The sequence below is a fragment of the Scomber scombrus genome, chromosome 7 (genome assembly GCF_963691925.1).
Source record: "Scomber scombrus chromosome 7, fScoSco1.1, whole genome shotgun sequence".
In the NCBI taxonomy this organism is placed as follows: Eukaryota; Metazoa; Chordata; class Actinopteri; order Scombriformes; family Scombridae; genus Scomber; species Scomber scombrus.
In genome coordinates, this window is record NC_084976.1 from 9,411,735 (window position 1) to 9,424,585 (window position 12,851).

At 41.9% G+C, this 12,851-nt stretch overlaps 1 protein-coding gene across 1 annotated transcript; it reads right to left on the reverse strand.

Moving 5' to 3' along the window:
* Nucleotides 1-5,194: 5,194 nt before the first annotated feature.
* LOC133983704 (zinc fingers and homeoboxes protein 1-like) lies at nt 5,195-9,979 on the reverse strand. The gene is made up of 7 exons (XM_062422874.1): nt 9,772-9,979; nt 9,149-9,612; nt 8,656-8,859; nt 8,194-8,409; nt 7,544-7,708; nt 6,063-7,295; nt 5,195-5,541 (listed from the first exon to the last, which is right to left on the reverse strand). The coding sequence occupies exons 1-7, from the start codon at nt 9,977-9,979 to the stop codon at nt 5,257-5,259; spliced, it is 2,775 nt and encodes a 924-aa protein (XP_062278858.1). The 3' UTR covers nt 5,195-5,256.
* Nucleotides 9,980-12,851: the final 2,872 nt, after the last annotated feature.

A 12,851-nucleotide genomic window follows, 5' to 3' on the forward strand; every position in this document is an offset into this window, starting at 1 on the left:
ACACAGTATAACACCGATTTCAACTGTTTTGTTGTATTGTCTCCAGCTTACGAACAGTCCAACCTCTAGTAAGTCAGTTTCATTCACCAGGCGTACCAGCTGATAGTGGATTTTTACAGGGCTGAGATCACAGCTTATTTGAAAAAAACAAACAAACAAACAAACAAACAAACCTGGGACTAAGAGACAGAAACTGTCTTCCACAGAGGGCTGTAAAGGCAGACACCCAGAGTAAAACCACTCAGACAGTTCAGTTTGCAGGTTGAAAGTCAGGGATGACATTTTTACGATGACACAGTAAATATTTGTTGGAGTTTTGAAATGATCGTTTCATCCTTCTCAACTTCATATCTTCAACACTGAACCTCTTATTTAAGGTAGAGTCACAACTGGATTGTGTCAGTCTTACCACAGTGTCTACGTCTAGGGACCCAACTGTAATGTAATGCAAGAGCTGAGAGATCACTGTCGTCATTCATTGGAACATGTCTGGTAATGTCAATTGTATTAAAGCAGGAACACAGAGAAAGCTGTTCACTTTACAGTCAAAAGCAAAGCACGCCCATAAGAAGCAACAACCTTGGGTTAAAACTAAAAGGATTAGATCAGAAAAACTGGAAAGTGAAAAATTCCACTGTAAATAAAATCACATTGATATATTACAATTCTGACATGGTGTATTTTTTTGCCCAAAAAAGCTGGCTGCTGTATAGTGAAAACATTTGAATTTCTGACTGCTGTAAGAAACATTCAACCACTACCTGTCTAAATACAGAGAACAAGTGAGGACTATAGCAGAAGTATAGCGAAGGATACAGATATGACATACAGTATGTGTAATTATAGGACAGCAGGTAAACTACTCGGGTCACAATGTTAGCGCTTAGCTCTACTGCACAACATTAACTGGGATACATGAAGAGTGTTGGACATAAATTCACAACTCATGGAGCAGACATGGCACTTCAGTGGACCTGGGAAACTATTTACGTCAAGGATGATTATTTAAAACAGAATGGCATTTTTATTCTCTTCATTCACCTAATATGGAGCCAATATTAACTGAAAAGGTGGATACATTATCTCACATTGACCATAAAATCATTAAAGGGGGTGATCCAGCGATTTAGCATTACACTTCCATTAGGAACGTTAAAATGTGTGCTGCAGAGGTCGAGACATCCTGACTTTTGGTTTGTAGTGTGGGTCAAGCTCCAAAAACACTGGATCCTACATTTCCCATAATGCAACTGACTATTATCTTTCATTGGACTCCCCCTATCTTCTAAACATCCACATCACATCTTGTTTCTAATACAGACTCATGGTTACAAATCTGATTAAAAATTCTTAAAATTAATCTGAGATGACCCTGATGACATCATCAGGGGCCACAGAAGGCAATAAATAACTGTTTTCACAGGCTGAATCGTACTTCTCATGATGAATTAACTGAACTTTGTGTAGTATCCCTTTAAACAACTAAAACTGCTGCTCATAAGGTTTTAAATAATGTGTCAATGACATTTCATGTATTTTTCCAAAGCAAATTTGATGTTGAGCCTCAAATATAGACACATTATTAGCAAGGAAGAATATTTCTAAGGTTGTAGCAGGCATTTAATTTTTGCTTTACCTTCAATGAAGTGCACGTCTTTTCTATAGAGTCCTGATTTTATATATTTTACAACCACACACTGGCTGAATTCTAAAACTGATTCTATTTCAAAAACACTACTCTATAGTACATATTGTATGAGTCTGTGTTGTCAAGAAGCAATCCACTGATGTTTGGACACAGTTGTAAAGACACAGTTTTCATAGATAGAAACATATAAAACCATTCAAAACAGACTGACTATAGTAAAGAAAGAGCACACTGTAAAAGGCTGTGGGCTGGATACTTGGGGGCAGGATTAAGCCTAACCTGGGAACTAAAACAAGCTTATTAGGGACAGCCACTTTGTGGCATGTGCTGAAATAAACACATGAAACACCTCAAACCAAATGGTTACAAAGAGGTTCAAAGCAGCTGCCGCAGAATGAGTGCAGTTGGTAGTGATAATAAAGTTCAGAGTAAAGCACTCCGACTAAAATGTCACTCAAAATGGAACTAGCTAAGTTACCCTCTCCAGGGTAAAGGTGACAAAGCTTAAATAAATGAGTCCATGATTTGGACAAGTTTGAAAAACTTTAACATAACAATACAGGTCCATGGTTGCAGTCACCTTGGTTCTGACTACTGACTGGAACTATCAAAGCTACACCAAGAAAACTTGTTTAGCCCAGATTAGGAATCTTGTATACCAACCCACATATTGTATGTACAAAATGAGCAGTTGTTCGTCTTGGTTATTGCATGCAGTATTAGACAAAAGGTAGACCTTAATATCTTTGAATTTGTTATTTTTCATGGCCAGGCACATGTCACGTTACAACTAAATGTGTAAAGATTTCAGCTCTCCTTCAGTTGCTATAAACTAGCTTGCTTAGTTAGCTTACACCTAGCAGACAATATTACTTTTGAAGATGGTACAGAAACAGTTTTTTTGGGTATCTAAAGGTGCCGACATGTAATGTGACAAGTGCCTGGTGATAAAATGCAATAAAATTCAAAACACCAAGGTATTCATTTGAGGACTTAGAACAGAAGTTTGAAATGTCAGCTTCAGTAACTAGGTATCTTTTAGCATCAGCGGAAAGCAGAGCTTCAGTCATGCATCACAACTTGGTTTGAACAACCTTCTTTAAGAATCACCCAACAGTATGTGATTTCCAAAGTGTTCACATATACTCTCTCGTCTTAATCTGTCCAAAATTGGCGAAATTCAGTTTAAACAAGCATACAAGCCGTGGAGGCACATAGGTTTATCTGCAAAGCTTCATCAAAGTCTCTCCCCCATTATTGGGGAAATGTAGTTGAGACAGTTTTGTCCTTGCCATCTTAATGCAGTAAAGCGTTAAGAGAACAGTAAGAAAGAGGAACGTCATTTGGTAGACTTCCCACCACAGACGGAAAGCTGTGCTGTTTCTTCAGGCATCACAACAATTCCTTCAACGACAGAAAGCTAAACATCCCAAGACTGTCTGAACGCATGTAGTTTCAGGCTTTTGAAGATGTCCTTATAGCTCGGTCCGTTTTGAGACAGAGAAACCGACAGGACACAGAAGCATGTCTTGGGAAGTGCACATCATTAGTCTAGGCATTCATTTTACATCAGTGGACTGGAGGAAGGGGAAGGGTCAAACAGGGTCATGTAGAAGCAGAGAAGAAGATATGGGAGACAATTCCCACAATTTTAAGCAACAATACAAAACATAACGCATGCACATTTTCAAAAGGACCATAGATTAAAAAAAGGGGCTCAAATTGTGCAATTTAGCAAAAGAAAGCGGTGGGTGATTGTTCTGATTTTTTTTCAAGCCATATAAACTTCCAACTCTTGAACAAGACATTATTAGAAAAATGGATTAACTGGTAAGATTCCTCCTCTTGCAAACACACTAAGGACTTTAAAAAAAGGCAAAATACTGGTTCAGTTTGTAGTCATATAAAACAGATTTGGTCTCTCAGAGCCACTTCAGGGTATAATAAGAGATTAAGGTGCCTAATCAGGAGTTAGTCCACCATGTAGTGGACAAAGTGCATTTTTAAAAAAAAGTTTAGTTCAGGTGCTTCTAGATTTTTATCTTCAGTGCAGACTGGAGTTAAATCATTCAAATATTTGAAATACTGTTAAACAGTGTTTCTTAAAGTATGGGTCAGGACCCAAAATTATTCACAGGCCTCAGTTTTTACATGAACAGTTAGGTTCCACTGAGCCTGAAGGCAAGGTGTTGGTGATTTGGTAATGAACTTGTGAATTGATTTGCTCTAAATTGATATTGGAGCTGCAGCTGGTGCTTACAGTAGCATTTACATGGTTTGGGGAAAACTCTTAAGTTGCTTCCCCCATAAATAAATTCATCCATTCAACTCATCAGAGGCCAACCGAGAGCACATTCTAAGCGAAACACTGCAGCGAAATACTGTATTTCTTTCTGCTATTATTTCAGAGGACTGAGGTCTGCCTCACAGTGGCCATTGTTCAGTTTGCAAACGGTGCCTCTGCCTCAGATTGTAGCTCACTGCTCAGGAAACAACACATTCAACTTTGGCACAATAGTCTGAAACTGTCTAAACATACAAAACCTCCTTTAAAAGGGTTTTAATAGCACAGGATGTGTTCTATCAAAAAGATGTGAACTTGGTTTTATAAAACATTAATTTCAGTGCATATTTAACACTGTGGATTTTTTCCATCAGTTCTTTTTGTGGGCGTTTCATTTGTAGGCTATAAAGGGAAGACTTGAATAGACATCCTGTGTTGTTTAAAAGTATCACATTGGCATTCATTCTGCATTAAGGTACTTTGTCTTATATCACAGTTTATCTCAGAGATAAAAAAAAAAAAAAAAACAACTTTCAATGTCATTATGCATCCATGTCAGCTAGAAAAACCTATTAGGTGAATGTGGCTTTCAACCACTGTGATGATCTTCACAGGAGCTAGAAAAAGCAGTTCCACAATAGATGTATGCTAGATGTGGACAAAACCGTTGTTCAGCAGTGACATCTTTGCTGTGATCACTTTTTCAGTTTGGGAGTGGGGATGAATCTTTTGTAAGATTGAGGATCTGCATCGAATTTAGGCCTTTGCTCACAACGACATACATAACAAACACTTCAACAATGCAGCATCAGTCTGTGGGAAAAATGAGTGCAAATTTAACAGGAGGCTTATTGGACATGTAAACTCTCCAATTCCTCCAAAAGCACCCCCCCCCCCCCCCTAACAACAGTCAGCATCCATTCATTGCTTCTAAAGAAGGATGTATGCATATGTGTGGATGCGGATTGCACTTCATGGTATTCCATTTGAACTTTTTTATGTTTGATGTGTAATTTATGATTGGCAGGTTTTGCTAAATACTCCCTCTTTACCATGATTCTCTCTCAAATATTATCCCTTAAAACTGTCAGTTAGGTAAGTGTTTAGAAAGGGAGCTGAAGCTAATAAATCGTCTGTTATTCTCATTTAGGCATGATTTAGAAACATTACAAAATAAAGTGAATTAATGTTACGAATGACTACAAATGCAAATCAGTGGCAACGAAGACTCGGTTCAGCTAACTGTTACATCTCTTCCAGCATTAATCATGACAGTATTTCTCGTGTAACATTCTGTAACGACGCGCCGTGCTTTCCACATCTGCTAGTCTTCAGATACCGACAAGGACTTCCTGACGCTGCGTGACGGCTCCCAAACCTCACTGTCGTCCGTATCATCGCCCTCATTCTCCTCATCTTCTTCGTCATCTTCCTCATCTCCCATCCCAGTGCCGGTCTGCTCCTCGGTGGCCGTCGACGCCTCTCCCTGCGTCTCCACTCTCTCCTCCTCCCCTCCCTCCTCTGCATCCGTCCTTTCTATAGCCGGCTCCAGGAAGGGATCTGACCCCATCTCTAAGCGTCGCTGGACCTCGGCAAACCACTCCCTCACCTTATTCAAGAGAGGAGGGAGACACTTTAACTACGTGTCCACAACAGGGCTGCAGCTACACCAAGGTCATGTCTATTTTAATACTTCAGGGTTTTAACGGCATGAAGATGAGTTCACATTCTACAATTACACACACATATATGTTTAATGGCTTTAAAAGTTTTCTTCGCTGTTATTACATACCTGACAGTGTAGAGATGACCTTTACACAACATTTAGACTATAATGCAGGGAGATGAATGAATGGTTTAACGTGGAAAACTGTGTGGAAGTAAGCGTAAGAAAGCAATCTTAAGCATAAATTAAACTTAAAATCAAGCGTAACTTTTATGGGAGGCTTAGAGACATGAACTGCAATGTCTCTAGTTTGTATGTCTTCTATAGATTAACTGCACAAATCAAATGTTCCTGTGTGTGTGTTAGTTTAGTTTTATTTATACATCCAAGTCACTTCACAGAGAGCTTCAGTGGTCATGATTAGTATTAAACTTAAAAGTTAACAATGAAAATAACTCCATTACCTGTTCATAGCTCATGTTGGTCTTGGTGACGAGCTCATCCAGGTCCTGCTCATTTAGAAAACGGTGCTTCAGGTAGTACTCCTTCAGGATTTCCCTCCCAGTCTTGAATTTCTTCGACGGTGGAGATTTGTCTACATCTGCGGAGGAGGAGGCAGACCTTCTTGGCTGCTTCCGGGTTCGGGAGCGTCCCCAACCACGGTTGCGACCCCGTCTTTTTCGACCGCCGCCGCTTGCCATCTTATTGCCTCCTCCACCGTTTGGCCCCTCTACGTTACCGCTTTGGTACTGGAAGAACCATTTCAGGTTACCGTTTTTCCAAGAGTACCGAGAGTCCCCGAACCAGCTGACAATGTAGGACCGAGTGAGGCCGCTCTCCTCTGCCAGCTGGTCGTAGTCCTCTGGCGTGGGCCACTGGGTCCGCACGAAGGCACTTTTCAGAATATGAAGCTGCTCGGGAGACTTTTTACTCTTATCTTTCAAGTCTCTGTTTGTGCTGCTGGTGGTGGGCAGCTGCTTACTGCGGCCGCCGGGAGGAGTTTGACTGCCTTTGCGAGAAGAGGAAGCAGAAGGAGAAGGAGAGGCGACTCCTCCTTTCCCCCCACCTTCTCCTGCTTTTCCTCTGTCTGTCTCCATCTTTCCTCCTTCAGAAGAATCTGGGGAGGAGTTGCTGAAAGATGGCATTTTGCGTCTCTCTGTGAACCAGGCATCGATCTCCCTCCGCGTCAGTTTAGTCTCCGTCCTCAGGCGGCTAAGTTCTTCATCCGATGGGGTGCTGCTCTTCTCAAAACTCTGCTCCAGCACCACCAGCTGCTCTGGCGTCTTCTCCTTAAACTTCTGCAGAGTGAAGTCTGGGAATGGATTCCATGTTTTAGGCCGTGTCTCCTTCTCCTTCACGGGAGGCGTGCGGGGAGGATGGGGCGATGTGGGGGTCTCGTCGCTTGAGTCTATGACAATGGTGGTGGTAGCAGTGCTGCTACAGCTGCCGCTTCCTCTGCCCCCTCCGTCATGGAAAACGATGACATGGCTGTTTTTGGAGTTGCGCTGGTTGTACCTGGTGTCACTGAACCATTTCTTGATTTCTCCCTTTGTCAGGTTGGTGAGCTTCATCAAACGGGCGATCTCTGCATCACTGACAAAGTGGTTTTTAAGGTAGCTGGCTTTCAGCTCTGCCAGCTGCTCTTTGGACTTCTTAGGCCGCATACTGAATGTGTCAGCACTCAGGGCTGAGTTCTCCTTAAAGCGAGAAGGGCAGAGTTATACATTAAACATGCGTTTTTACAGTGCCAGTACCAAATACCTGTTAGGAAGAAGACAACATGGCTAGAGATGTGATGTGAGAAACTTTTCTGTTTGAATGTGCAGAGAGAGAGAGAAACACTGTATTCTACCTTTGTTCACTAACTGAACTCAAGATATCCTTATCCTGCTTCACAACATCAAACAGTACTCTGTCTGAAAGGCATCAATGAGTTTTTTCCCACCTGTGGGGAAAGGGAGGGAGGCTGGACAGTGGTAGCCCGTTTGAGCTCACTGTTTGTCGGGGTGGGCTGGCAGGAAACTCTGCTGGAGCTCTGGGACTGGCTGGGCAGCCCTGCCACTGTCAGGGTGATGGGACTGGTCACTGGAAGGTTCCCCCCTGGGCCAACCTAGAAACAATAGTGTAGATCAGACACATACCTAGCCAGAGTTATATCCTCCATATGAATAATCCCAGTCAAAAGTTTCGACACACTTTCCCATTCACTTAATTGAGAAAGTGTATGCAAACTTTGGACTGGTACTGTATGTATCTATTATGGCTTCACTGACATTAATGCCTCTTTAAACTGATTCAACACAGTTGAGGCAAGGTGGCAGACATAGTGCAAGCAGGAGAAGTCAAAATGATGTCAATGTCCAATCATTAAAAAGGTTAAATACAATCATAGTCAATCAAACTGTTTCAGTCAAATCAAGTGTATTAAATAAAAGTCAAATTCCATTCAAGCTGACTTCAGTTATTAATCAAACCAGGGCAGGCAATCCTACTTGATATAATGTTGAAGTCAACCAGTTTTACGTTGAATGGGTTCAAAAGGGAAAGTCAAAGCCAATCCTTGCCAAATATAACACATGTTCCTTCCTTACCTACCTGTGTGAACACCAGGCCGGGCTGGCCCACTATCTGGCAGGTCTGAAGAATGGACTGCAGGCCATTGGCAGCTGCTGACAGTTGGTGAGCAGGTATGACAGTGATGGTTTGAGGCACTGTGTGCACTGTGCCATTGAACTGTTTTCTCCTGGCCTCCTCCACCTCTTCTGGAGTCCAGCTGACGCCATGCTTCAGCCGCTGGGCAGAGAACCATACCTGGGCATAGACCACAAACATTTGTCGGTATCTTTTACACAATTGGCGAAAAGTCATTATTAAGTACACCTCAGACTTAGATTCTAAAATAAGATTGAAGACTTTTTACCCAATAGAATATACAGAGTAAGGAGCTTCTACTTGTAGCTTTTTGAGATATTTTATAACAAGCAGAGAGACAGAGGTGACACCACAACATCCTCTGTTATCTGTAATCGACAACTACTTCAGCCCACTTTCATCTACCTTGATCTGCTCCTCTGTAAACTGTGTCTGTGCTGCCAGGCTGCTGATCTCGGCCATTGACGGGTAGGGAAACTTCTTGTACATGCTGCCCAGCAGGGGGTTGGTGTCCATCGCTGCGCTGTAAGACGGGATGCTGCTGAGAGGAATGAGCAGCTGGGGCTGAGCTGCTGCAGCAGTCTGCTGGGCCTGGAATGCAGAGAGCACCTGGAATAAAGGAGGAGATGAAGAGAGATTAGAAAGATTGCTAATTCATACATTGTGGCAAAGACTCCATCTGGCAAACTGCTGTCCTGCTCAAGTGTCCCAGAACAAGACAGTGAATATCTATCAGCTGTGGGGCTGCTCTTGTGTGGCTCAATCTCTGATGAGGAAGTTTCACCTTACGGTCACCCATTGTTATAGCCTACTTTTTCACAAATAGGTAAATGTAATATTTTCACACCCAATGTCTTGCAAAGATTTTTTACTAAACTGTATGATCAAGCCTCTATACCTGTGCCAGGCCAGCAGGAAGAACTGTGGGGTTTAAAATGGACGACTTCCTCTGCTGCTCCAACTGCTGGCCGACCAGCAAGCCGCCTCCTCCGAGCTTCATGGAGTCGTGAAGCAGCATCTCCACAGGCGTCATCGGCCCCAGAGGGGCTTCAATGGGCTCCTGCTCTCCTCCCACCTCTCCCTCGCCACCTCCTCCAAAACCTTCTGCCGCCTCATCCGCTGATTTCAGGGACACAGCGATTCTCTTGGGCTCAGATTTGGTCTTCATCCTCATGATGGGGGTCTTGCTGAGTGAGATGGCGCCGACAGTTGAGGGGTCTGCTCCTCCCTCCTCGGGCGTATCACACTGCTGGTCCTGCGTCAACTGGTCACTACTCGGATCGTCAGGAGGGTTTGTAGCGCTGCGTTTCAGTGAGGGAGCGAGGACTTCACTGTCTTCTACAGTGGACACACTGGGCTCATCTATAATAATAATACAACATTCATTGTGACACATATTTCCAATTTCTTTCAGGTTAATTGACATTTACAGTAAAAATTTTTACAAGTTGATGTTTATTTCATGCTTGTCGGGTGTGATCGTCATCTACAAATGAGAGAATGATCCAGAAAGATTCTTACCCGTGTCTGGTGGGGTGGGGACAACCACCACCGCCTGATCCAGCTCTTCTGCAGTCGGGCCTTCCTCTGCTCCCTCCTTCACTTTCCCCTCCTCCCCCTCTGCCTCTTCCTCCTTTGTCCTCTCTATTTTCTCCTCCACCTCCTCCTGCTCCACCACGTCAGACGGCAGCACCATACAAGGTGTAGTTGACTTCCGGCGGCTCGACATCCTCACCCAAACGCTGGTAACTTCTACTCAAGGTAAAAGAAGATCTGTGACAGAAGTATCGAGGCTCACATGTCTTAGGTGGTTGTGCTTACATTACAGAGTCCTTGAATCAGGATTTTCTGGTGGAAGAAACAGAACAAAAAGAGTCAATTGTACAAAAATATTTTATTCTTAAATATACTTCTTTCATAGATATATACATTTAATGAAAATTAAAGTTAGTTGCAGTCCTGCTTATAACTGTGATATAGAACGACAACACTATACAGTGTGCATTCATCTAAATAACATATTGCATCTTGTATTTCACAATTTAACGTGTCATGTGTAAAGCCTGGCGTTCATATAGCTAAACAAACACACACTGCAGAGATAACACAAGACTGGATTACATGAAGTGCTCAGGGGGAGGATATATAATTACATACTTCAGTATGATGACTAACAGAATGAATCATGTAGGTCTCTAAACCGATTTAATAAACCGTACGAGATTTGTAATCATAACAAAAATCAGTGATAAATGTAATTTAACACTGTGCTGGGCAATATTACAAGATATATGACAAGGATTCTTCCCCCCAACTTGATTATGTTCAGCACATAATATGGCAAAGGAATGCAAAATGACATTAATATTAAAGGTCAAAGCAAGTAATCTGAAGTTGAAACCTTCGATTCTGGGAATTTGATAATTTTACCGACTAAATGGTTGGTCAGTCAATTAATCTATAAAAAAAAAACTGCTATTAGTTGCATCCCTAGATTTACAAAAGTTTTTAAAAATCATGAGAAAATGAAAATTCATATTAAGACTAAAATAACAAATATTGAATTGAAAACCTCCATTAATGCATGTCTTTAGAGATGTAATGATTAGTTGATTGACACAGCTAATTTAACAATTAAATAATCGTTAAAGTAGTAAGTTTAACATTAGCTGGTCAAGGATGTAAAATGTTGGTATGTGTTGCTTTTCTTGCTCTTGCATTACTGTAAATTACATTTTTGGGGGTTTGGAATGTTGGCTGGACAAAATAAGTCATTTAAGGACGTCACCAGGATGTTGTGATGGGTGTTCACCATTTTCTGATTTACTGACCAAATGTAAATTAATCATTGATAATGACAATAATTGTTTGTTGCAGCCTCACATGTCTTAATCCCCTCTTATCAACCATGCACTTGAGTGTATCAGAGGGTAACTCCACATGGAGACATTGGCAGGTCAGGCTGAATAACCAACTGTGCAAAGAAGCCAAAAGCCCCGGACACTCTGAGGTAGGCCCCAGGCTCACTGTGTGTTAACTGGTTTAAACTAATTAGATTGTGGGAATTTGGGAGGGTGCACTACTAAAATATCAACTGACATAATTAGGCCCTTGATGTCCATGCCCCTGTCTTGTTAAGGGGTCTTGTCTCAAAATCTAGTTTTCAGACATTCATTATCTTAGTTGATACTATGCATACATAATGCTTGTCCCTGAATATATCCCTGTTTAATCAAACAGCAGAGCTGAAGGCCCAGGTACAGTTCCAGCGCAGGAAAACTGCACATAATGAAAAAATGAATGAATGGGGAGGTTAGTAGAGGCCCAGCAGGTTCATCCAGCATTGTTAGTGTAATAGCACCAACATCATTTAATCATCATAATATAATTTGTTTTCTTTACACCTTGAGTGAACATATTAAATGTCTGCTAAAAGCAAATATTTGATTTTAATTTGCATTTGTGTCTTAATGATAATCAGTGACGGTCATTGTTTAACTTGATGGCTAACTGCTTTGTTTTACATTTACTGTGACATGGGTACTACAGCACAATGTGCAAAATATCCACTTGTATGACATTGTAATATGTGTAGGTTCAACTTGTCGTTACTGCTAGTTAAACCTGTTAACAATAACACAGACAGTTTACAGTAGTATGCTATGCTGCACTGCCATCATGAGATCATTAACAGTAAGCAACTCAATCACTTGGAGGCGTGAGCTAGCTACGGTGATTTAGTATTATTATAATTATTATTATCATTACCATCCAAGTATCGTTAAAGCCATAAATTAACACATTTAAGGACATCTAATAGAGCTCTACAGCGTCTAGCATGTGTATAAGCTGGGGCCAACTAGCCAGTGTTAGCCGGGCCGGTCATTACTATTGATCATGTCTGGCGGTAAACTTACTGGAAGTACAGAAATGTGACTGTGCTGCTACCAGGCTGTCGAGACGAGACGAGACGAGGCGAGGAGTAATTTCCTGCCTCTGGTAGTATCTGTCGAGGTCTCTCCTTCTCCCCCGGCTAAACCATTCAGCCCCAACCCGAGCAGCGTTTACGTTATTGGGGCTTACGGGTTTCCTAAAAGAGCCCCGCAGCGGAGGCAGACAGACGGACAGACCGGTCTAACGGCTCCGGCTCCCGGCTGCAGATGCTGAAAACACCGGACACCTCTCTCTCTCCTCTTCTGGAAACAGGTTATTTCATGCCCCGGTCACGTCTCTTAAAAAAGGCTACCTGAACAAAAGCAGAGCAGTCACATTGATAACCTGTCCGGTGCAGTTTTAGTTTGCTGACCTATTTCTCAGATATTTTTAACGGTTTTTTTTTTTTTTTTTTTTTTTAATAATAATGATCAAACAGCGTCATCATTCTATGTGATACGTCCTGACGTCATTCCTCGGCGACTCTTGCTGTGTGCGCTCTAAATATTTATTTTTTAGGAAATTGAAGCAAAAAAGTAGACTATTTTCCCAGAATATGTAACTATGGTTGTGATAGAAATGTTTTTACAGCATCTAGGAAGAAGTATGGGGTGTCATTTGACGCGAAGAAGGCCGTAGACTCAGCGTTTTCCCGAGCAGGCTGTGTG

Excerpts from the sequence above, each read along its gene's own strand:
- LOC133983704 (XM_062422874.1), bottom strand. The coding sequence starts at position 9,979 with ATGTCGAGCCGCCGGAAGTCAACTACACCTTGTATGGTGCTGCCGTCT. Across the intron at positions 9,613-9,771 it reads CCCCACCCCACCAGACACGG|ATGAGCCCAGTGTGTCCACT; the intron begins GTAAGAATCTTT and ends TTATTATTATAG. Across the intron at positions 5,542-6,062 it reads CCAACATGAGCTATGAACAG|GTGAGGGAGTGGTTTGCCGA; the intron begins GTAATGGAGTTA and ends CTCTTGAATAAG.